The 18,638-nt window shown below is 36.8% G+C and overlaps 1 protein-coding gene across 1 annotated transcript in view; it reads right to left on the bottom strand.

The window, feature by feature from the left end:
• Positions 1-18,638, bottom strand: part of BANK1 (B-cell scaffold protein with ankyrin repeats 1) — a 260,578-nt gene that overhangs the window by 101,737 nt on the left and 140,203 nt on the right. The window contains exons 5-7 of the mRNA XM_009327080.1: positions 7,831-7,979; positions 6,519-6,657; positions 4,341-4,483 (exon numbers count right to left, since the gene is read on the bottom strand). Coding sequence (XP_009325355.1) covers positions 4,341-4,483; positions 6,519-6,657; positions 7,831-7,979 — 431 coding nt within the window. The remainder of the gene's footprint in view (positions 1-4,340; positions 4,484-6,518; positions 6,658-7,830; positions 7,980-18,638) is intronic.

The raw sequence follows: 18,638 nt of genomic DNA, 5'->3' as shown, positions 1-18,638 counted from the left end.
CCAGAGCACTTACAGACTCTAAGTATGCTGCATTTACATATTTTGAAGTACCCTACACAGGTCTCTATAGGCCCATAAAATCTTCCCAAGAAATCCCAGCAACACTATGCACTTAAAGTTCATGCTGAAGCTTCACCAAAGCCAACAGAAGTAGAACTACATTTAAAGTTAAACACACTGCAAGGGAACGCCGAGCCAGTCAGGAGTTTGAGAAAGCCCACATTTTATCTGAATAAAGATTTAAAACATGACAGAAAAGAAGTAAAAGCACTACTTTCTCCCTGTGTCCTTGCAGGCAAGTTTTTCTTTCCAGAAGCCGCTCAGAATTAAGCTAGTGAGTTTGCAGTCAGTTCTTTCCATGCTCTCTGAAGCACAGCGAGCTGCTCTGCTCTACCCTTCAATCTCGGTCCTTCTGCGAGTGCTACTACCTGTCCCAGAGCTCAGCACCAGCAGCTTGTCCTTGCTCAGTACCACCTCCCCAGGTGTAGGCACTATCTCCATTCCCTCGCCTCCTTTTCAGAGCAAGAGGACACAGCTGTGAACAACAGAGAAGCCCACACCTGGGCTTCCAAAAAACATCCTTGAAAAAGGAGAAGACCAAGCACATATTTTGCTACTTTTGTGAATGAGATGATCTGCATTCTTTAATAACTGCTAACAAAACCCTGAAAAAGTGTGCCACTGAAACACAGCATACGCAACCAGTAACTTCATGTATTTCTCACTGGGTTTAACAGTACTAACAAGGTTACATTTACATAAAGATTAACTTCTTCAGTAGTTCTTGCATATCAGACACTACTTTATATGCAGTTCGATAGCTAGATTACTTCTGCCAAGGAGAACGGGCTAGGCTTAAAAATCACTTAGGCATTTCTGACAATTTTAGCCAGTGATAGAATATGGAGAGATTTCATACTTAGAGGAAAAGAAAGAAACATTTTAAAATAACAGCTGCTGACGTGGCTTAGAAGATTGAAATATTGAAAATGGTTTCAAAGAAAGTATCTCCGGGGATCAGGTAAAGGTGCATACATAGTATCACCACATAAGTCATATAGCTATTTCTTACAAGTTTTCATAGAAAAGGCTGCAGTTTATTTTCATTCTTTTTCAATATACATTGTAACTGGAATCATGTTTGATAAAAACATTCTTTTTCAATATACATTGTAACTGGAATCCTGTTTGATAAAAACATCCTTTAAGATACCAAGTCTCTTAGAATCATAGGAGCATTATTCAACCAAAGTTTGTCATGAAGACTTCCTGAATCTCTCTAGGTATTTTAAGTCACTCAAACTATCAACTTCAGTAGTAAGGATATGACCCTAGTTTCAATTTCTTTTCAAAACCTAAGAAATCTGTACCAGGAAACCCCAACACTAAATAATTGAATCAATAGTTGCATTTGGTAGAATGTCTGAGAGAAAAATCAATACAGCATGTAAATCCAGCAGAATGTTGAAAAGAGAAGTTGATGAAAAGTAAAAAAATTAAATATGAATTAATATTTAATTATGAATTATAAGAACTTTAAAATCAGTCTGTACACCGGATTACTGTAAGAACACAAACTCCCTAACACAGTTTCTTTAAGGTAGAATTATATGAAAGTGAGACAACAAAAAATATCATGGTCTTTAGCCAATGCCCACCCTCATATATTCTGATAGCAAGTTCATTCAGCATTATGATTCAGTTGTTATGATCCCAACTCTTCCTACTTTACTTAAAATTTCAGTTTTTTTTTCTTTCAAAACTTATGCAAAGAAGCTTGTTTCATTTTTTACTCTATTTATTTCCTTACATTCTAATTATTTATTTGGTTGTTTAAAATGTCTTGCTAAGGTTGGTAAATGCTTTTTCAATTCAGACAAATTTGGAACATAGAAAATTACAATCTATTAGATGTGGCAAAGAATTTCATCCAAAAACATGATTTTTAAAATTCTTAGAATACGTTTAATCTAAAACATGGCTAGTGTTAATCTTTAATCCCTCTCTAAAAAGAGGAATTCATAAGTGCAGTGGTACCATACTTTGTTGGTCTCCCACTAAGATATATGAACTGACCTGACCAACAGTAAAAGGAATGGATAACTGTAAGCCTATTTATTGGGTTTTGTTTATCTGTTTGGCTTTATTGGGGGACAAAGTGGAGAAGGGGACAATAATCTCAATGATAATAGCATGTCAAAGTAGCTGGAAGGGCTGGCAACACAATATATAAAACAATGAAAGCATTTTACCAAAGCAATGTATCTTTAGTATACATTACTGTAGCAATTTGCTTTCATCACAGAATTTTAATAAGGAGATACTTCTCAGTATCAGTAAAGATCTTGAACTTTTCTTTGAACAACAGAATGATTATTGCTTTGATCAATAATTGCTATAAGCTTTTCTATTTTATTTTTAATTTTGTTTTCCATTGTGTTTAATTGTTACTTTGCATAGATAAACCACTGTTGCCCCAGGATACTTTTGCAAATAAGCCGATAGTCTCAAAGGTTTTAATTATCCTGGTTAAATAAAAGTTACTACTACTCCTGCTACTTGATGGGAATTCTAATTAGTATCATGTCTGTTTTGTTTTTCCTTGCGTGAACATACTTTTAAAGATTAAGTTAATTCACGTTCTGTAAATTGCATCTTTACGATGTATCTTATTGCCATTAAATCAGTTTTACATGAGAGCTTAAAGTATTTAAAAAGTTTGTGGAAATAGTTTAGCTACCTAGCTAGTTAGTGTACCTCACTCCATGGCCCAGCAGGCACCATTAAATATGATGACAAATCTTCCAACTACACTTACAAAAGAATTACCATTAGTATACTTTCCTACAGAGCAGCCATGGTATTGTGTGGATTGTAAAACTTACCTGGTTATAAAAATTCTCAGCATTAATTTTTCAGTTGCCAAAACAATAAAATTAAGAGCAGGCAAACAGTGTCTCCTCATTTAAACCCTTGCGTATTATCCAGATGAGTAAAAGGTGAGGAAGTTGTTAAACGTACCCGATAGTTGTAACACTACAGCTGTATTTCCTGGTGTGCACTACTGCTCTGCACAGAATTATGTTTACATTTGAATATAATTTGAATTGCATGTGTCTTACTAAATATTAGTCATGCTGGTTAAATGAAGGGTCAAACTCCTGAATAACACAAATAATTCTCCAGTGGAAATACCACGTGTGTTGTAGGTATCTAGGTTACCATGTTAATTATAATTTTTTTAATCATTATGGCACACTTCCTATGCATAAAATTTTAAATGAAACCTGTTAGAAGCTTACTTTGATGTCCTTCAAAATACAGGCTAAAGAATGATGGACACTATAAAGATTTTAAGAACGCACTTACACTTAAAGTTGCACTATTTTTCTTGCACAACAGCCTGTTTTCTTAGAACAGAAGTGACTTGTACTTGGAAGGAAACTACTCCCATCCTTAGTAGAACACTAATAATGCAATACATCATTTTTTATTAATCCTTTCGTTATGAGTATAATGCCTTAGGTGGTAGATAATGTAGATTTGTCACAGGAAAATGAGACTGTCTGCAATGGAAACACAGACTATTATTTTTGTTCTGGCTTTGCAATTACAATATAGACATCATGACAAGTCTGCTTGGGCTACCCACCATTCAACAAATGATACTTGAGATTCTGTCCTTTCTTAATAGATGCGTTCTTTTCTTATTATTTTGTACGTGCCATTGGCAAAAGGCACGCTGCAGAGCACTGCAGCCTGCTGTGCTGATTTGAAACCCAGCTCAAAACCTGAATTCTTCTAAATATATGCAAAGAATCTGCATGGCAACCAGCAAACCATATGAATGATAATTCAGCAGCTGTAAATGGACTCTATATGAATAGCAGCCTACTGTCTTCCACACAAGCTATGCCAGAAAAATCCCGTTGGCTGGTGAATGAATAATAATCCTCCAACTACAATGTGATTTAAGATTACTTGCTTCTATTGGTTTTAGAACATACTAAAAAGAACACTTTAAATAGAGAGGGACAGCACTACTGTTTGTTATTATTTTCATCCTCTGTAATGCAGAATGTTGTTCATTGGGCATATACAGCAGAAAGGATGTTTATTATCACTCTCTAAACAGAAACAAAAAAAAGAGAGAAAATTTGTTTTCACTTGCCTGACTCGCTTACAACTAGACATCTCAAAGACAGGCCTCTGTAATCCTGAGCCTATTATTGAGCCATTACGCATTACTGTGCAATCAAAAGATTGTGTATTATCTCTTAGCTCATTTAGGCACTTAGATACTATTTTTTTTTTAATTAAGAATGCAGAAGTCAACTTACCTGACAAGTGAAAGCTATTGGGTCAGCCACTTTCTTAAAAATGTGCTCAATCTCTTCTAGTGCAGTATAGTACTCGATCTGCGCTGTGGTCTTAATGACTCCCCCACAGTAGACATTTACATATACAGGGCCAGCAGGAAAATCTTATAAAACACAAATCAGAACAGTAGCTGAAAATATTTTACAGTCCCAGACCAGAGGTCTCAGGGAATGAGTAGAAGAACAGGAAAATATCACAGAAAATGCATAGAGTTGATGAACTGGATTTGCATTCCACAGATGATTCAGTGTAGTCAGTTTTTATCCAGGTCTTTCAGTCTAACATTAAAAAGCTGACAAAAGAAAATACTTATAAAACAAAGCTATTGTATTGCTTCACATTAGAAAGGAGATGAAAACAGTATGCTTCAAATTTCCAACTTCCCTTTGATAGACTGATGACCTATAATCAGCTCTCTTATGCCTACAAATTAAGAAAAAGTTCATTTATTACAAATAGTGGCATTGCTATTCATCTTTTGAAACATTTTTCTTAATTGCAGGCAAGGTTCTCAAAATTGGATTTTAATTAGGCTGCAGAAATTGCAGTATAATTACTTCCATTCCAGTTGTTTACCTAGTAAAAGCAAAGGAAAGAGGCATTTGTATAGTCTGTTACTTAAGTATGACTTGCTCTGTGTATGCAGCATGAGCCCTCTTTATGAGCACATTTTACAATTCATTAGTATTCATTGTGCCAGGCATCCTGCTGTACCATACCAGCACTAGCACGGTTTTCTTAAAATTCTAACTCTGCCCACAAAAGAGCGATAAAAATGGGCAACCCTAAAAATGGAGAAGAATAATAGGGCCAAAGAAACTAAATTAATAGAACATCACCTTAAATCACTTAAATGGAAACTGCCCAAATGCCGTTTAAAAACAAAACAAAACAAAACAAAAACCCCACCAAACACTTTTTTCCTATAACATCAGATGAGCTGGACCCTTATTAAAAAAGGGTACTCCCAAACTTCAAGTTTTCCAGATTTTGAAACAGAAAGAAGCCTACAGAGAGAAGCATTAAATACAAATGATGTAAGAAACAAAATTAAACTTGGGCTGCAGCTCTCTGCCAAATTTTTAATAATATTTCATTTACTGCTCATATTTTATTTCTTCATCCACTATAGAAACCTTCCTGTGATCAACAATGTTCTCACAGCATAATTCTGGAAGAATCTTTTAAGATCAGTGAATGAGGATTTCAGCTTTCTTCCTCTGAAATCCAGTTACAGATGAAAGTTTCCTGTTGGTCATGTACTTCCCAGTCACATAAAAACAAACTCCCTGCACCATCACAGTGGTAAAGAACTCTCAGGCCATACGTGGCCATCATCTCAAGATAGTGTTGAGGATGAAAATCAGGCTACAGAATTACCCAAATGGATATCCAAGAAGCCACTGTTGAAAACTGTAGCCTATATATATATTTCTTCCTATCTAATGTTGTACTGCAATAGTTTTAGAATAAAATATTATATAAGTTCCTTTGGGAATTCACAGCATGCAGTGCAGTGGCAAGCTACGCTCTGAATACTTAGGTGAAAATTTTTTTAATTCTTAACTCACATCAAGTGAGTGGGGATAGGTGTGGCCCTTAAATCTGCACAGATCTCCTAAGAGAAACTATTGTTAACTAATTGAAACTGTTGGCAACTAGTTGTGATGGAGCAGTTGAAAAAAATCATTAGAAACCAGCAGAGCTGAATGATACAGAGAAATGGCATGGACATGAACAAAGAAATTATTTCCTGTGTCAGTAAGAATTATACAGAGGAGTATAACCAAATTTACTGCATTAAATATAAAATGAAACATTTTAGTAATAGAGTAATAAGAAAAGAATATTAGCTTTGCATTTTATGGCAGTGATTTTGAAGAATGTTAATCTGTGACTAATCAATGACATTTTTAGACTGCCACCTGCCATTTAACCACACAAAAACAATCTAATAGAACCTAGTTTCCCATAAATCACAAGGCCTTGCTTCTCTGCATTATTAATAGATGTTCTGTGTGCAAAACCCATGTACAGGAAACACCTATAAAATAGTGCGAAGTGAAACTACTTATCAGAAAAAGCGAAAGGAGTCCAAAATTTTCTGTTTACTTAAAGGTAAAAAATGTTTTTCTTACCTAAGGCTTTTACGTACTTGACCTTCTTATTCCAAGAAGCTGGCTGTGTCCTAATTTGTTGGTTATCTGCTATGAATTCAATTTCTAAAGTTTCATCATCTATTTCATCTTTCAACAAAATGAATATTTCACCAGGGTTCTACAAAATTAAAATATATTCTCATTAGTCCTTCAGAAAATTATACTGGAAGTGTAAAATGCAAATGAAAACATAAGTTGGAAGGAAAGTTCCTTTGCCAACAGCTTCATACAAAAAAATCATAGTACCAAAACATGATGCCATCTCAGTGATATCCTTTAGTATTTTATTGACATAAATGACACAATTAATGTAGTATTTTGAATTCAGCTTACCTAACAATATTTTAAAACAGTATTTTAAATGCACATGTAGGTGAATTGTTACATTTTCTGAGACCATTCTACTTCATAGTCTAGAAGAATGACATTCAGCCTCGTAAGAAAAACCTAAAATACTTTAGACTCATTTAAACTCTTACAGTGAACTGACAGGAAAGTAAGACAGAAGCAGCATGTAATGTGAGACAATACCCCTCTACTGCCTCCTGAACCAGAGGGAAAGTTGCTCCCTTAGAACTGTACCGATCTCAACAATGAAATAATGTGTGTAAGTCATCTTTGAAAGACAGATAGCAAGCAAAATACGTGACATTCCATGTACGCCGCAACCTCCATATCTGACCCTGGCCACTTACTTCTATAAAGGAATGCAGTGCTGGATATTGTACTTCCTCTGTTTACATTTTCACATATTTTCTCACAGCAACTCTGATTAAAAACAAACACATATGAACGTTTCTGTTCATCGGATATGCATGCAGATATGTATGTATAAATATTTCTGATTGAATTTAAAATCAGACAAGGTATATGCTCACACAAGCACTTGTGTAACTCGTCATATGGACACATGTGCATGTACCCATATACCCGTCATGGATTATTGCCAAGAGACACTCCATATCTCTCAAGAAGTGTCTGACTACATGTTTCCTCTAAACTACAAGGTCCACATGACAGCAATATCTCTACCCAAGCTGCCAAATAATTCTAACAGAGATAAAATCCCTCAGAGGCTGTCTCAAAACTATTTTATTTGCAAATCTTTTGGCTGCAGCGTGGATGTGACACAAAGGCAAAATAAATCCCATTGCAGTCTCGATGCACTCTCATTTTGGCCCCTTATCTGCTATTTGTTTTCAAGACTGTTATAGTATGAATGAGACTGTAGCACGAAGAGGAGAACATCATTGACTGTTATCCCAAAGACTTTAGCATCCGAAAACCTTACCTCACACGATATTCTTCCTGGAAGCACCAATATCGACTGCTTGTTAGTTTCTAATGTTTCAGAAAGTACCTCTGTTTTAAAACTGACGTCTGTTTTTTCTGATGCTCCCCTGACATCTGACAAGTTAACATCAGAGCTAGTCTGGTGATCTGAAATAAATAATGTGGAATGAGGACATTGTTAATAATCCCAGATCAACAAAACATGGCAATGATATGGTTTCCAACATATTACTTATATGGCATTTGGAGTCATTTTAGGGGCACCACATGAAAGCCTGGCAAAGTTCCTTTTCATGTAAATGTGGTGAGGTTTCCCCCTCTGATAAAGACCTTGCCTCTAAAGTTCTGATCCTGCAGTCGTCATTTAGTCGTCGAAGCTCATATGCTTCGTCCTACTAAATCAAAAGGGACATGGCCTTTAGACCAAAGTTGTCGTGACCAACGGGGTCACAGAGATCAGCCAGTTTTGTAATCCCAGAAGAACAAACCCTCATACACTGAGATAAACTGGGATTTTTACCACTCTTGCTTTTCCTATATGTAAACAAGGACATGCTACACGTTTACATCATCAGCCCACCTGTCTACAGGAAGGATTTATGTGAGGACAGTGATACCTGTGACCAGGTAACTACAACAGTAGAGACAGATTTCCTTAACACAGACTCCATAGTCTTTGCCTTCCTTCATGGACAAAACGATGGACTGAAGGCATACATTTTTTGTGTAGGATATTCTGGATTTGGAAATGCTACGCCAGTCATACAGATAGCTTGCAACCACTTTATTTTCTGTTTTGCTGTACCAGTAAAAGCCCAAGAGCAATAGTGAATCCTTCACCAAATCACAGAATTTTAATGAGGAAATATAAAAGAACTGACAACTGCATCTGCAGAGCTCTGACTAAGCCTGTGTTTTAGAAAAGCTATTCTTCACACCTGCTACTTCTCAGCTGTATCATTACTACTCCTTTCCAGACACTCTATTACCCTGTACAAAATGCTCTTGCCCCCCATCTCAAAGGAATGCAGCAGCTCTTCATCACGCAGGATCACCCAGCATATTGCAGTCACCTAGTTAGATTAATGATATCATTCCAAGCAGCTCAGAGTTAAAAAAATCTTGACTGGCTGGTAGGAAATTTCCTGAGAGACATCAACAGTATCTTGTATTACCGTAAATTATGGAACACTCACAGTCAATTACATTCAAGGACATAAATAACTTCAGGCACATCTTTTCCTCTTAAATGGATGTAGAATATTAATATAAATTAGTGATGGGCAGAATACAGAACAATAGCAATTTGGCTTTGCTCAAACAAGTACCACAGCCATTTTTGAGTTTTTTCCAAAAGTGCCCAAGTGACTGAGGTACACAAACCACACAGTGCTCTTAAGCGGCACAGAACTCTTTCCATTCAGCATCAGTATTGCTAATTTGCAATTAGTTTTCTCACTTCTTGCTTGCCTTTATTTCCCCCACATGTACCAGTTTGATGCAGAATGTTCCCTTTCCTTACCAACCTTGCCTTGCTTAAGAAAGCATAGATTTAATAAAATTCTTCTATAATAATGTGCCTGCTAAGTGAAGTTATGCCAGGGAATGTAGTACAGAAACTTGGGTATGCTATGTCTGATGTAGAATTTTTCTTTTTCTGAGATGTACTTTGATTGTTAGAGAGATCTCAGAAAAAGAAAAAAAAAAAAAAAGAGAGAAGAAAAAAAAAGAAGTATCATTTGCCCATGTTTCATTGAGGAAGCTAAAGGTTCTTTGAACACCTAAGGTAGACAGATTCAATGTTCATCACAAGCTAGTAAAATCTCCCCAGCTTACTCCTGCTTATATTCTCATGCCTTTAAGGCAAACTAATTCTGAATTTAAGATGTGAATTCAGTGTAGAATGGTAAAATTACACTGAACCTATGTGTAGACATACTTTACTGAATTGAAGTAGTTTTAATTTCATTTGCTTTAATTTATTTTGAAAGTTAAACAGGCTACACTGAACAAAGGCTATTTTGATTCTGAATGAGAATCCACCCACAATTCAATGCAGTTCAACTAATCCAGCTCAAAAAGTAAGTACATTAATTTTTCTGATTATCACTGTGAAGACTAGACTTTATTTAGTACCACCCTTCAGAAAAAGGAAGGCCTAAACCCTTGCTGAGGAAAACAGTTAGGATACTGTATGCCCACAGCACGTACTTTGGGAATATTATGTGTTCATATTTTAAGTCACTCAAATCTTATACTTAAGCACATAGAATTTACTTCAGAAGACAACTCATATGAGGTGCATGCTTCTACCGAAATTTTTTCTGCCACTTTAGGCAAAGGGGTCTTGCAAAGACAAGAAACATTTCATTGTCAGATTAACAAAATGAAAACACTGAATAACAAATCTGGTAGGCACTGGATTCTCAGATGTCAGCTTTGTCAGTGATCATTCTTCAAGGATTGTGTGGCTGCATTCTAATCTATGTGAAGTTCATGACAGCTTTATTTCTACAGTCTGCACTCCACTTACCAAAGATGACAGTAGTTACTTCCACCTTTTGATGTCCACAATAATTTATCTGCTGAGAAGGTCAATGCTAGTGCTAACAAGTCGGTTTAGATTACGGTAACATTTTCCTCCCACATTAATTGCATTTTAATATTCTTATTATGCCTAGTGATATATAACTACAATATCAGGACTTCAACCCAGTCAGTATTGGGATTGCACAGCCCTAGAGTTTAGACAAAGTATTAAGAAATGTGGCTCTTACATCAAAGACTTGGATATTCAAGAGCATGAGGGATTCCCCTGCTGACTGTGAGAGTGGTTAGCAATTTATTAGCTAAAAACCATCAAGCAAGATCTCTTTCACTAAATGTCAGGTCTACCTGACAATCAATGAAAGCCATGGACCGCAGTCCAAGAATAACAAGGATCTATATTATCACTACTATATATTTAATAACCAAACTCCAGAGCCACCATCTCCAGCACTCAGATTCCTACCAGCAGTTGCACACTATCTGTCCTAAAATGTGGAACATGAAACAACCACGTGAAGTGTTATTTGTAAATGCTGAACAAGCAATATACCAGAGATTAAGCAAGCCTTGGCTTGCTGGCATTAACTAAAACATGTAGCTCATAAGGGTTTAATACTACAGTAATGAGATTCCAGTAACACAAATGGAGCAATGTATAGACATTATTTGTTCAATGTGGGCAGAAGGTGTTGCCTGATGTACTGGTCTTTTTAACACTTAAATTTTGGACATCTTCACCGTGAATCCTCTTTACAGTCTTGCTTTTAACCTGAAAGCAATGGCTAGGGAGGTCCACTAATTGCTAAGGCTTTCAGAAAAATGATCATTTAACAAGAATTTACAACTGTAGGTGAAGATTAGCTTAAAAGAAATGTAAAAGGAACATCATTATAATGCTGGAATATCTAAGAGAGAGGATTTATTAAAGGGTATTTGTTGCTTGGTGAATGTGTTCTTTTAACGTTTTATATAATGTTGACCTATCTGTGAGGTTCTTAAAATGTAGCAGTAATGATTAAAATAATGGATGAATAAAACCAGACCCTTTCTTGTAGGATTGACGTATAAGAAATTATTAACTATATCTAATGATACTTAGACAGCACTATGAGCTAGAAGCTAAAAAGAAATGAAAATCTATGATCATCTTCCCTTGACTATTCAGGGCAGTCCTATTGGGAATGATCATCTATTATAGAGGGTAACACTCCATTTCCATCAGGTTACTTTTGTTGGCTTACTTTTGACAAATATCTACTGCTGATGGTCACACTGAAAGGACTGATCTTAAATTTAAGTTCATATTTAAATAATAAACTATTACACACATTTACTGTAACAGTTATTCACTTAATTGGGCACAGTGCTGATGTTTTCAATTTTACTTCAATGTTCTCTCTTATTCATGTAACTTCAATACATCAATTTGCTATATTTTACACAAAACCTTTTGGAATGCATTATTGCTTTCAATTTAACATTTCTAACTGAATTCATGAAGTGACTCTGAAATTGCATTCCTTTGCATAAACTGAGAAATTTTAATGAAGCCTCTCTAGTCTCTTGTGGATTCAACAATTAATGCCTCACCATGGCTTCTGAACAACTTTCATGCCACATCCAACCTCCCCTCCGCCCCCAAATTCTAACTTTTCAAATACACTCTTTAGCTATCCCTATTGCAGTCTACATGGATTATAAATTGTCTCTGTCTTTGATTACTTGGTAATTGCTACATGTTTTGAGTCAACAATGTATGTGACAGATTTGGGGTATTAAAAATAGCAGAAAAACTTATGAAAGATTTATGTGTTTTCTAAGGTTACCCATGGAATGAATCTCACAGCCAAAATTTAGTTGGTTTTACAAAAGCAAAATGCTGCTTTACAAATTTCAGTTCTTCCTCAAGTCTTGCTAAAGCAATACTAGCCTAAGAACTGAAACTGCATTACAAAAAAGGTCCTCATTTATCCCTAGATCACACAACATATAAGAGGATAAGAAATATGGGCAAATCAGGTTAGACAGATGACAAGGAATGGAAAGGTAATCAAGCACATGTGGCCAACTTGCCATGTGAAAGAAAAGACAGGGTGTTCCAGTGTCAAAGATTAAATAAAGAGGATTACAGGGAAGATCACTTAAGATAAATTCAGCAGATCATTTAAGTGCAGGAGTCATCCCACATAATATGGTAGGACCATTCCCCAGCACAATGTGAGGTAAAGGCAGAAGTAGCCCCACTGGGTTCTGTGAGGCATAATTGAAAAGGTGCTTGTGTATAAGTGACTTCTTTGCAATTCAAAAGCTTAAAGTCAAACACGTGTGAGTGCTCTGCAGAAATGTGGATGAAAGTAGAGCCATACAGGAAAAAACCAAAGCAACCTTCTGTAATGCGGAAAAATCAGGAAAAAAGACTTATGCACATCATATTCTTCCTGCAATCCACCATAAGCTTATCATAGACATTTATGAAAGTTAATCCTCTTAAAGTATGGGTATTTGCAAATTCTGTATGAACTCAGCAGAGAGTGCAGCAGAGTGGGACTGAAAGGCAGCCTCTAACTGCATAAATTGCTCTATAAATGACCCAAGAAAGGCTGTGAGAAACATAGAGGCAGAAAACATCCACCACACTGGGCTTCATTCAACGAGCCTGTTTTCCTCAGCATGAACATGGGAGTTATTAATTTTTACCATAAGCCCTTTCTAAGATATGATTTCAAAGCAAATCCCCTTTTCTGCTCTGCTGAAAAGTTTTATTTTACTGATGGTGAGAGAGGGCTTAGGAATGGAAAGGTTTCTAAAAATCACAGAAAATTATTAAATACATACTCAAACATATAAACATCTGACTTAAATCTTAATTTCTTTCATTTGTTTTCTATCATATATAAATTCCAGATCAAGGCAAATATATTAATTATTGAACAAGCTTTAAATAATGCTTCTTTCTATGTTGAATCTATCGTTTGCGAATACATTGAGAGTTATCTTTGTTTTTCTCAAAAGCATTCTCAGTCCCAGTTTCTCCTGCATGGTTGAGTTCTTCTGTCAAAAACAGTAGCTTTCTGCGGGTTGGCCTGTTTTGCCTGTGTTTCCAAAATGTTTCTATTACTCTTATTTATGGTGAACAATTTTTCTTGCAAATAAGTATCAAACTGACAGTACCTTTAAAAGCTATGAAGAACAGTTTTTCCTTTTCTGAATATTTGAAGTTGGTGTTTATGTCATCTTAGCAACCAATGGTGCTGCAATTTTCATTCACATTTATTTCTCTCCCATAACAGAGCAATCCCTGGAACCCCCCCACATCTATTGTTTTATGCATTACTATATACGTATAGGCAAAGATTGATTTGATTGCAAAGGTGCATACCCACCTGTTCTTGTATTATTGGGTATGTTTTTGTACACAACAATTTACCACTCTGATATAATTGAAGCCTAATGGAGTCATCATAAAAGCATCTAAACACAATGTAAAAGTCTTCTTATGTGTAGCCATATTGGATCTGATAGTAAAACAAAAAAATCCTGCCTTCAAATAATCCCAAAACAGCAAAAAGCAATTTACCATTAATTTATCAATAATATTTAAGAAATAATTTGCATGAAACTGTAGACATTTCTTTATACATATACTTTCATATTATTTTAACTGTATATTCAGAGGCAATCTAAGGCTATGACAACTAACCAGTTCCTAACTGGTCTGTGGCTTGGAAGAAAGATTTGACTTAAACTCAGCAATTAGTGCTTTGGTTAGGATGCATACATTTAGAGGCTTTTTGGGACTAAGTTTATCTTTTACTATATATCAATTCATGTTATTATTTTTACTGCAATCAAATCTATGATTTTCAGCTCCAGCGGCAGCAGTGATAGGACCACTCTGCTGAGCTTTAGACACATAGTAAGACTGTCCCAAAGAGTTTCTAAACTATTAAGCACACCGATTAGTTTGGAAATAATATCTACCTGGCTGAGGTAATTTAGGCGCTGAGCAGAACTGTTGATGGAGCCCAAGCCTGTTATTTCCAGTTTCTACATTCTGCATACTTTCATCCTGCCTCTTCTCCAGGGAGAAGCAAACTGAAGTCTGGCCCTCTGCGTGCACCAGCAGTTCTCAGTTATTAAAGCCTAATGTTTTATTAAAGAGTCCATCTATCCACTTCAGAGTTACTGGAGTTCTACCACACTAAGAACACTTCGGCATTTTTGTTCCATTTCTCCATGGTATCAGCACAGAGGTATCACACCTCTGTTTCAGCAAAGGATTATACAGCACCAAACATTGCCCAAAATCTGGGACGTGCTGTTACAACAGAGACAGATTATCCTCCTGCTGCTGACTCAAATTACCATTGAAAACAAAAGGACTGATAGCAGAGGCATCCAGGGTTGTGAGCTGACCTCCAAAATTTGTTTGCCTAATAAAATGGTCCTGCAACTTCCTTATTATTCCAAAGGGGCTAGCTGCAGCTGCCTAGTGGCTCTATTATCTCTAAACTACAATTCAAGCCTCTTATAACTGGCCTGGCACAAATTGCACACTGTGCTTGGACACAGAAGTGGCACGTGGCTACATTTTGAATTACATAGATATAAAAGAACACAGCTGAGGGGAGCATTTTAGAGTCAAGTCATACTTCAGGGAAGCACACCTGGCAGGCAGGCCAAAAGCTCAGATTTCAGGCTGAATAGGGGTTTAAGTTTTTACAGATATCATCCTCAAGGAACTACTAGTGAGTAGCCAAACTCTCTTGTCTTGGCCATGTTTGAAGCTATTGTCTTGATGAAGAATATTCTTTACAGTCATCAAAGTTCAAAAAATGACATGGCTGGAAGGTCATGAAGTTTAACATAACTGAAAAGTCCTTTAATAACTGCATTGGGAGAGGCTAGGGGGAGAGACGCTGGTAGCGGGCATTCTCAGCCTTTGCCCTACTCAAAGTACAGGATACATATCATTAATAGCATCCAAACGTTTACTGACACAAGACAATATACTCCACGTTACAGCATCCCTTAAATCAGTCTGGTAACAGAAGCTAGCTTGGACTGCAGCAGCTAATTTACCAAATAGCGTATCTTAGTCTGAGTATGACAGCAGAGCTCCAATACCTGCACAGGGCTCTTATCAATGCCTGGATGAAATTTATGATGCTGCTCTTGATCTGTACAGCTCTAAATTACATGGGACTTGTCTATCTAAGAGACCACATGTCTCGCTGTGCCATGCTGCCACAGCTGCTGTCAGCAGAAAGACTCACGCCAGACACATTTGGTATTAAAGAAGGAAAAAAAAAAGTGAGTTGTCAGCAAGACTGACTCACTAGGGGACAGGCTGCTTTGCAACTTACTCCCACCTTTGGTTTGAAACAGCTAAAATCTATTGACCCTTAAAGCTGGCTAGAAGGTACACTGCTTTCTCAGGAACACAATCAAGAATGATATTTTTAGACACATCTGAAAACCTTGCCTTCTAACTCCTGATTATTTCCCTTTTGTTAGGGTTATGAATAGGGAAGTAATCTGAGGTCTATCTTTTAAGACACTGTCCTTTAATCCAACACCTAGACCCCAGAATAGGCACATTTTACTAAAATAGGATTTCAGATAGCATTATAGGAAAGAATAGCATAGCAGAGATACTCTGATAGATCTTCTTTATCTGCAGAAGGGATGCCATCTATTTTGTTACGAAGTGCTGGCCTTTCTCCAGTTTAGTTTGATAAAGGATACAGGTAACACTGTGTACGTACGTATATGTTAGTTTGATGAGACCTCTGAGCAGGGCCAAAATATGTCAGCTGTCTGCCTACTAAGTTTAACAGCAATTACGCTTCAAAATAATCTTTTTGTGCTCCACTTACCCATCCCTAATTGGTTCAGATAATTAGTGCTGGGATACAAGCCTTTATGGTAAATGATAAAAAAGACAAAGCTGTTTCACAGAAAGGGAACAGCCTTTTCTGAAGCTGAGTATCATCTAATGGGTATCTAAATCTGAGGTTAGGCCTATTTTGCAGGTAAAATAATGAATGCCAATTCCACAATTAAGGCATTCACATTTTATCTGTGTGGGTACAAGGCTGTATACCCAGATGCCAGTAAGATTGTTTCACTTTTCCAACCTTAGTACAAATTATAAATAATCATTCTTTGGGGAGCAGAAAATTTCCTGAGGAACCACAAGGGAATTTCTCAAAATACAGCTTTCTAGTAATAAAAGTAAGTCTACCTTTCTTTTAGAAATACCAGAAATAAAGTAAACACATAACAACATTTGTAAGTGGCTAAAGAGCTGACCTGTTCAGTTATCACCTACAGAAATGAGTCCTCATACATTCATATCATGGTGCTTAGCATTCTACAGCTGGATCTTTTCCATTACTCCCTAGCAAATCAATTGTCTTCACATCTGCCTGTAGCTCATATTTCCCCAAAGGATCTCAGTGATCATATTGTTTTTCCATTTTCCAATGTACTGACCGACCTTTTCCCTCAAGGCCTTGCACAATTCACTTTAGTCAATCACTTCTTATTGATTGTTAGCGCTTGCTCATTCCCCATCTATCTTTGCATTATTTGATACAGTTTGCTTTGGTTTCTTTTTTATATGTCCTGTCATCCACTCACTGCTCTTTCCACCCTTGCTGCTTTAGATTTCTCATTTAGCTTTATACTTCTGATCTGTTCAACTTTCATTCCAGTTCAAGTCTAAATTCCATCTTCTCTCAGCCTATCATTTCTTTTGTACAATATCTGTATACTCAAAACAAACTTCAGCTTTCAGCATGCCAGTCTCCACTTAAGACCTGACATAAACTGCTGTTCTTTTGTGAATTTATAGGGTTCTAGCAAAAATCCTTTCTTGGTTTATAATTTCTCCTGACCCTTCTGTTTCATGTCATACATACAATTTAGCACTGTATACACTTCCTTCTTATTAGGAATAAGCAAAGAGAAGAGAGAGTCCCTGGAAACATTTTTTCACAATTCATCCAAAGTCAAACCCTGTCTGAAGATTACCTGAAGATTCACTTACTTTCTGCAGGGGACAAACACTGGCTCGTTTGCAGCTGCCGTCTTACCTTTCTTGGCTTCATAAAGACTGACATGCTGAATTTTGGAAGCTGCAATCATTTCACTTCTTGGGCTACTTTTCCCTCCAAAGTTCTGCAGTGGTATCAGATAACTGCTCCCTGTTGCACCACCACTGAAGAAATGTTGACCATGTATTTCGTTACACTTGTTCGGGAGTCAGTCTTAACCTCACATACAGGATAAAATTATTGGGAAATCCCTCTTTCCTAGTTGGCTCTTTCACTCTTCACAGCAATTAGGAATCTCTTTGGTCCTCTTAGCAATAACTAGACATCACTAACCAGCAGAGGCTGCATACAATCAGTGCTATCAAGATGACTGCCGAAAGCTGACTGACAACTGTGGTCCAGGCAACTTCAGAAAAGCTTTCAAGTGAAATTTTTGCTTTTAATGCAAGACTTTCTTAGCTCAAAAATCGTCAATTCACTTCACTACAACATCAACTGTTCAGCTGATGGGAAACTTGGACTTAAAAGTGCTCTTCAGGTCCCCATATAAAAGCAGAAAAGGATTAATATAAAAAGAGTCAGGGTTTAAAGCAGGAGTAGCTTGGAGGAACATTTCCCCAGTCCTTTCTTTTCTTGGGATTCTCTGTTTTCTCTGACCATTCCCTCTTTTACTGTCTCATTTTTTGGACATCATGATCATGATGAGGAGTAACAGAGATGCCAGCTTATCGAGCACCTGGATGATGAGCCAGTAATGACAAAAAGCCTTCTTTATACCAATAAACTTCTTCAATGCACTGACCCATGGCACATTCAACACAAGACCAAAAGAGACATCCTTAGAAACCTTTACAATAGGTCTGTAGGGATAAAACAGCGCAGCTTTACAGCAGCTTTCTGCTTGAGATCACACCAGTACACCTGAGATGCCAAGGGAGTCACAAACAGTCCCTATCAGAAAGGAGGGGGGGTCTAATAGGAGAAGATTTAGTAGAGAGAAACGGTTGGCACTAAATACTCCCTTCCACACAATACACATTTCAAAGGGGCATATTTCCAACTAGTTCTGGTCTGGACCTGTAGAATGCACACCTTTTAGTGTCTGAAGTATACCCAGTGAGCTCCCTGAGTGCACTTTCCCTTTTGATTTTATCTGAAAGGAATCCAATCCACATGCTCCAAGATTGTTCTGCAT

Source organism: Pygoscelis adeliae, unplaced genomic scaffold (assembly GCF_000699105.1).
Source record: "Pygoscelis adeliae isolate BGI_AS28 unplaced genomic scaffold, ASM69910v1 Scaffold87, whole genome shotgun sequence".
Classification (NCBI taxonomy): Eukaryota; Metazoa; Chordata; class Aves; order Sphenisciformes; family Spheniscidae; genus Pygoscelis; species Pygoscelis adeliae.
The sequence above is the reverse complement of the archived record's forward strand: the minus strand, read 5'-3'. Positions and strand labels throughout refer to the sequence as shown.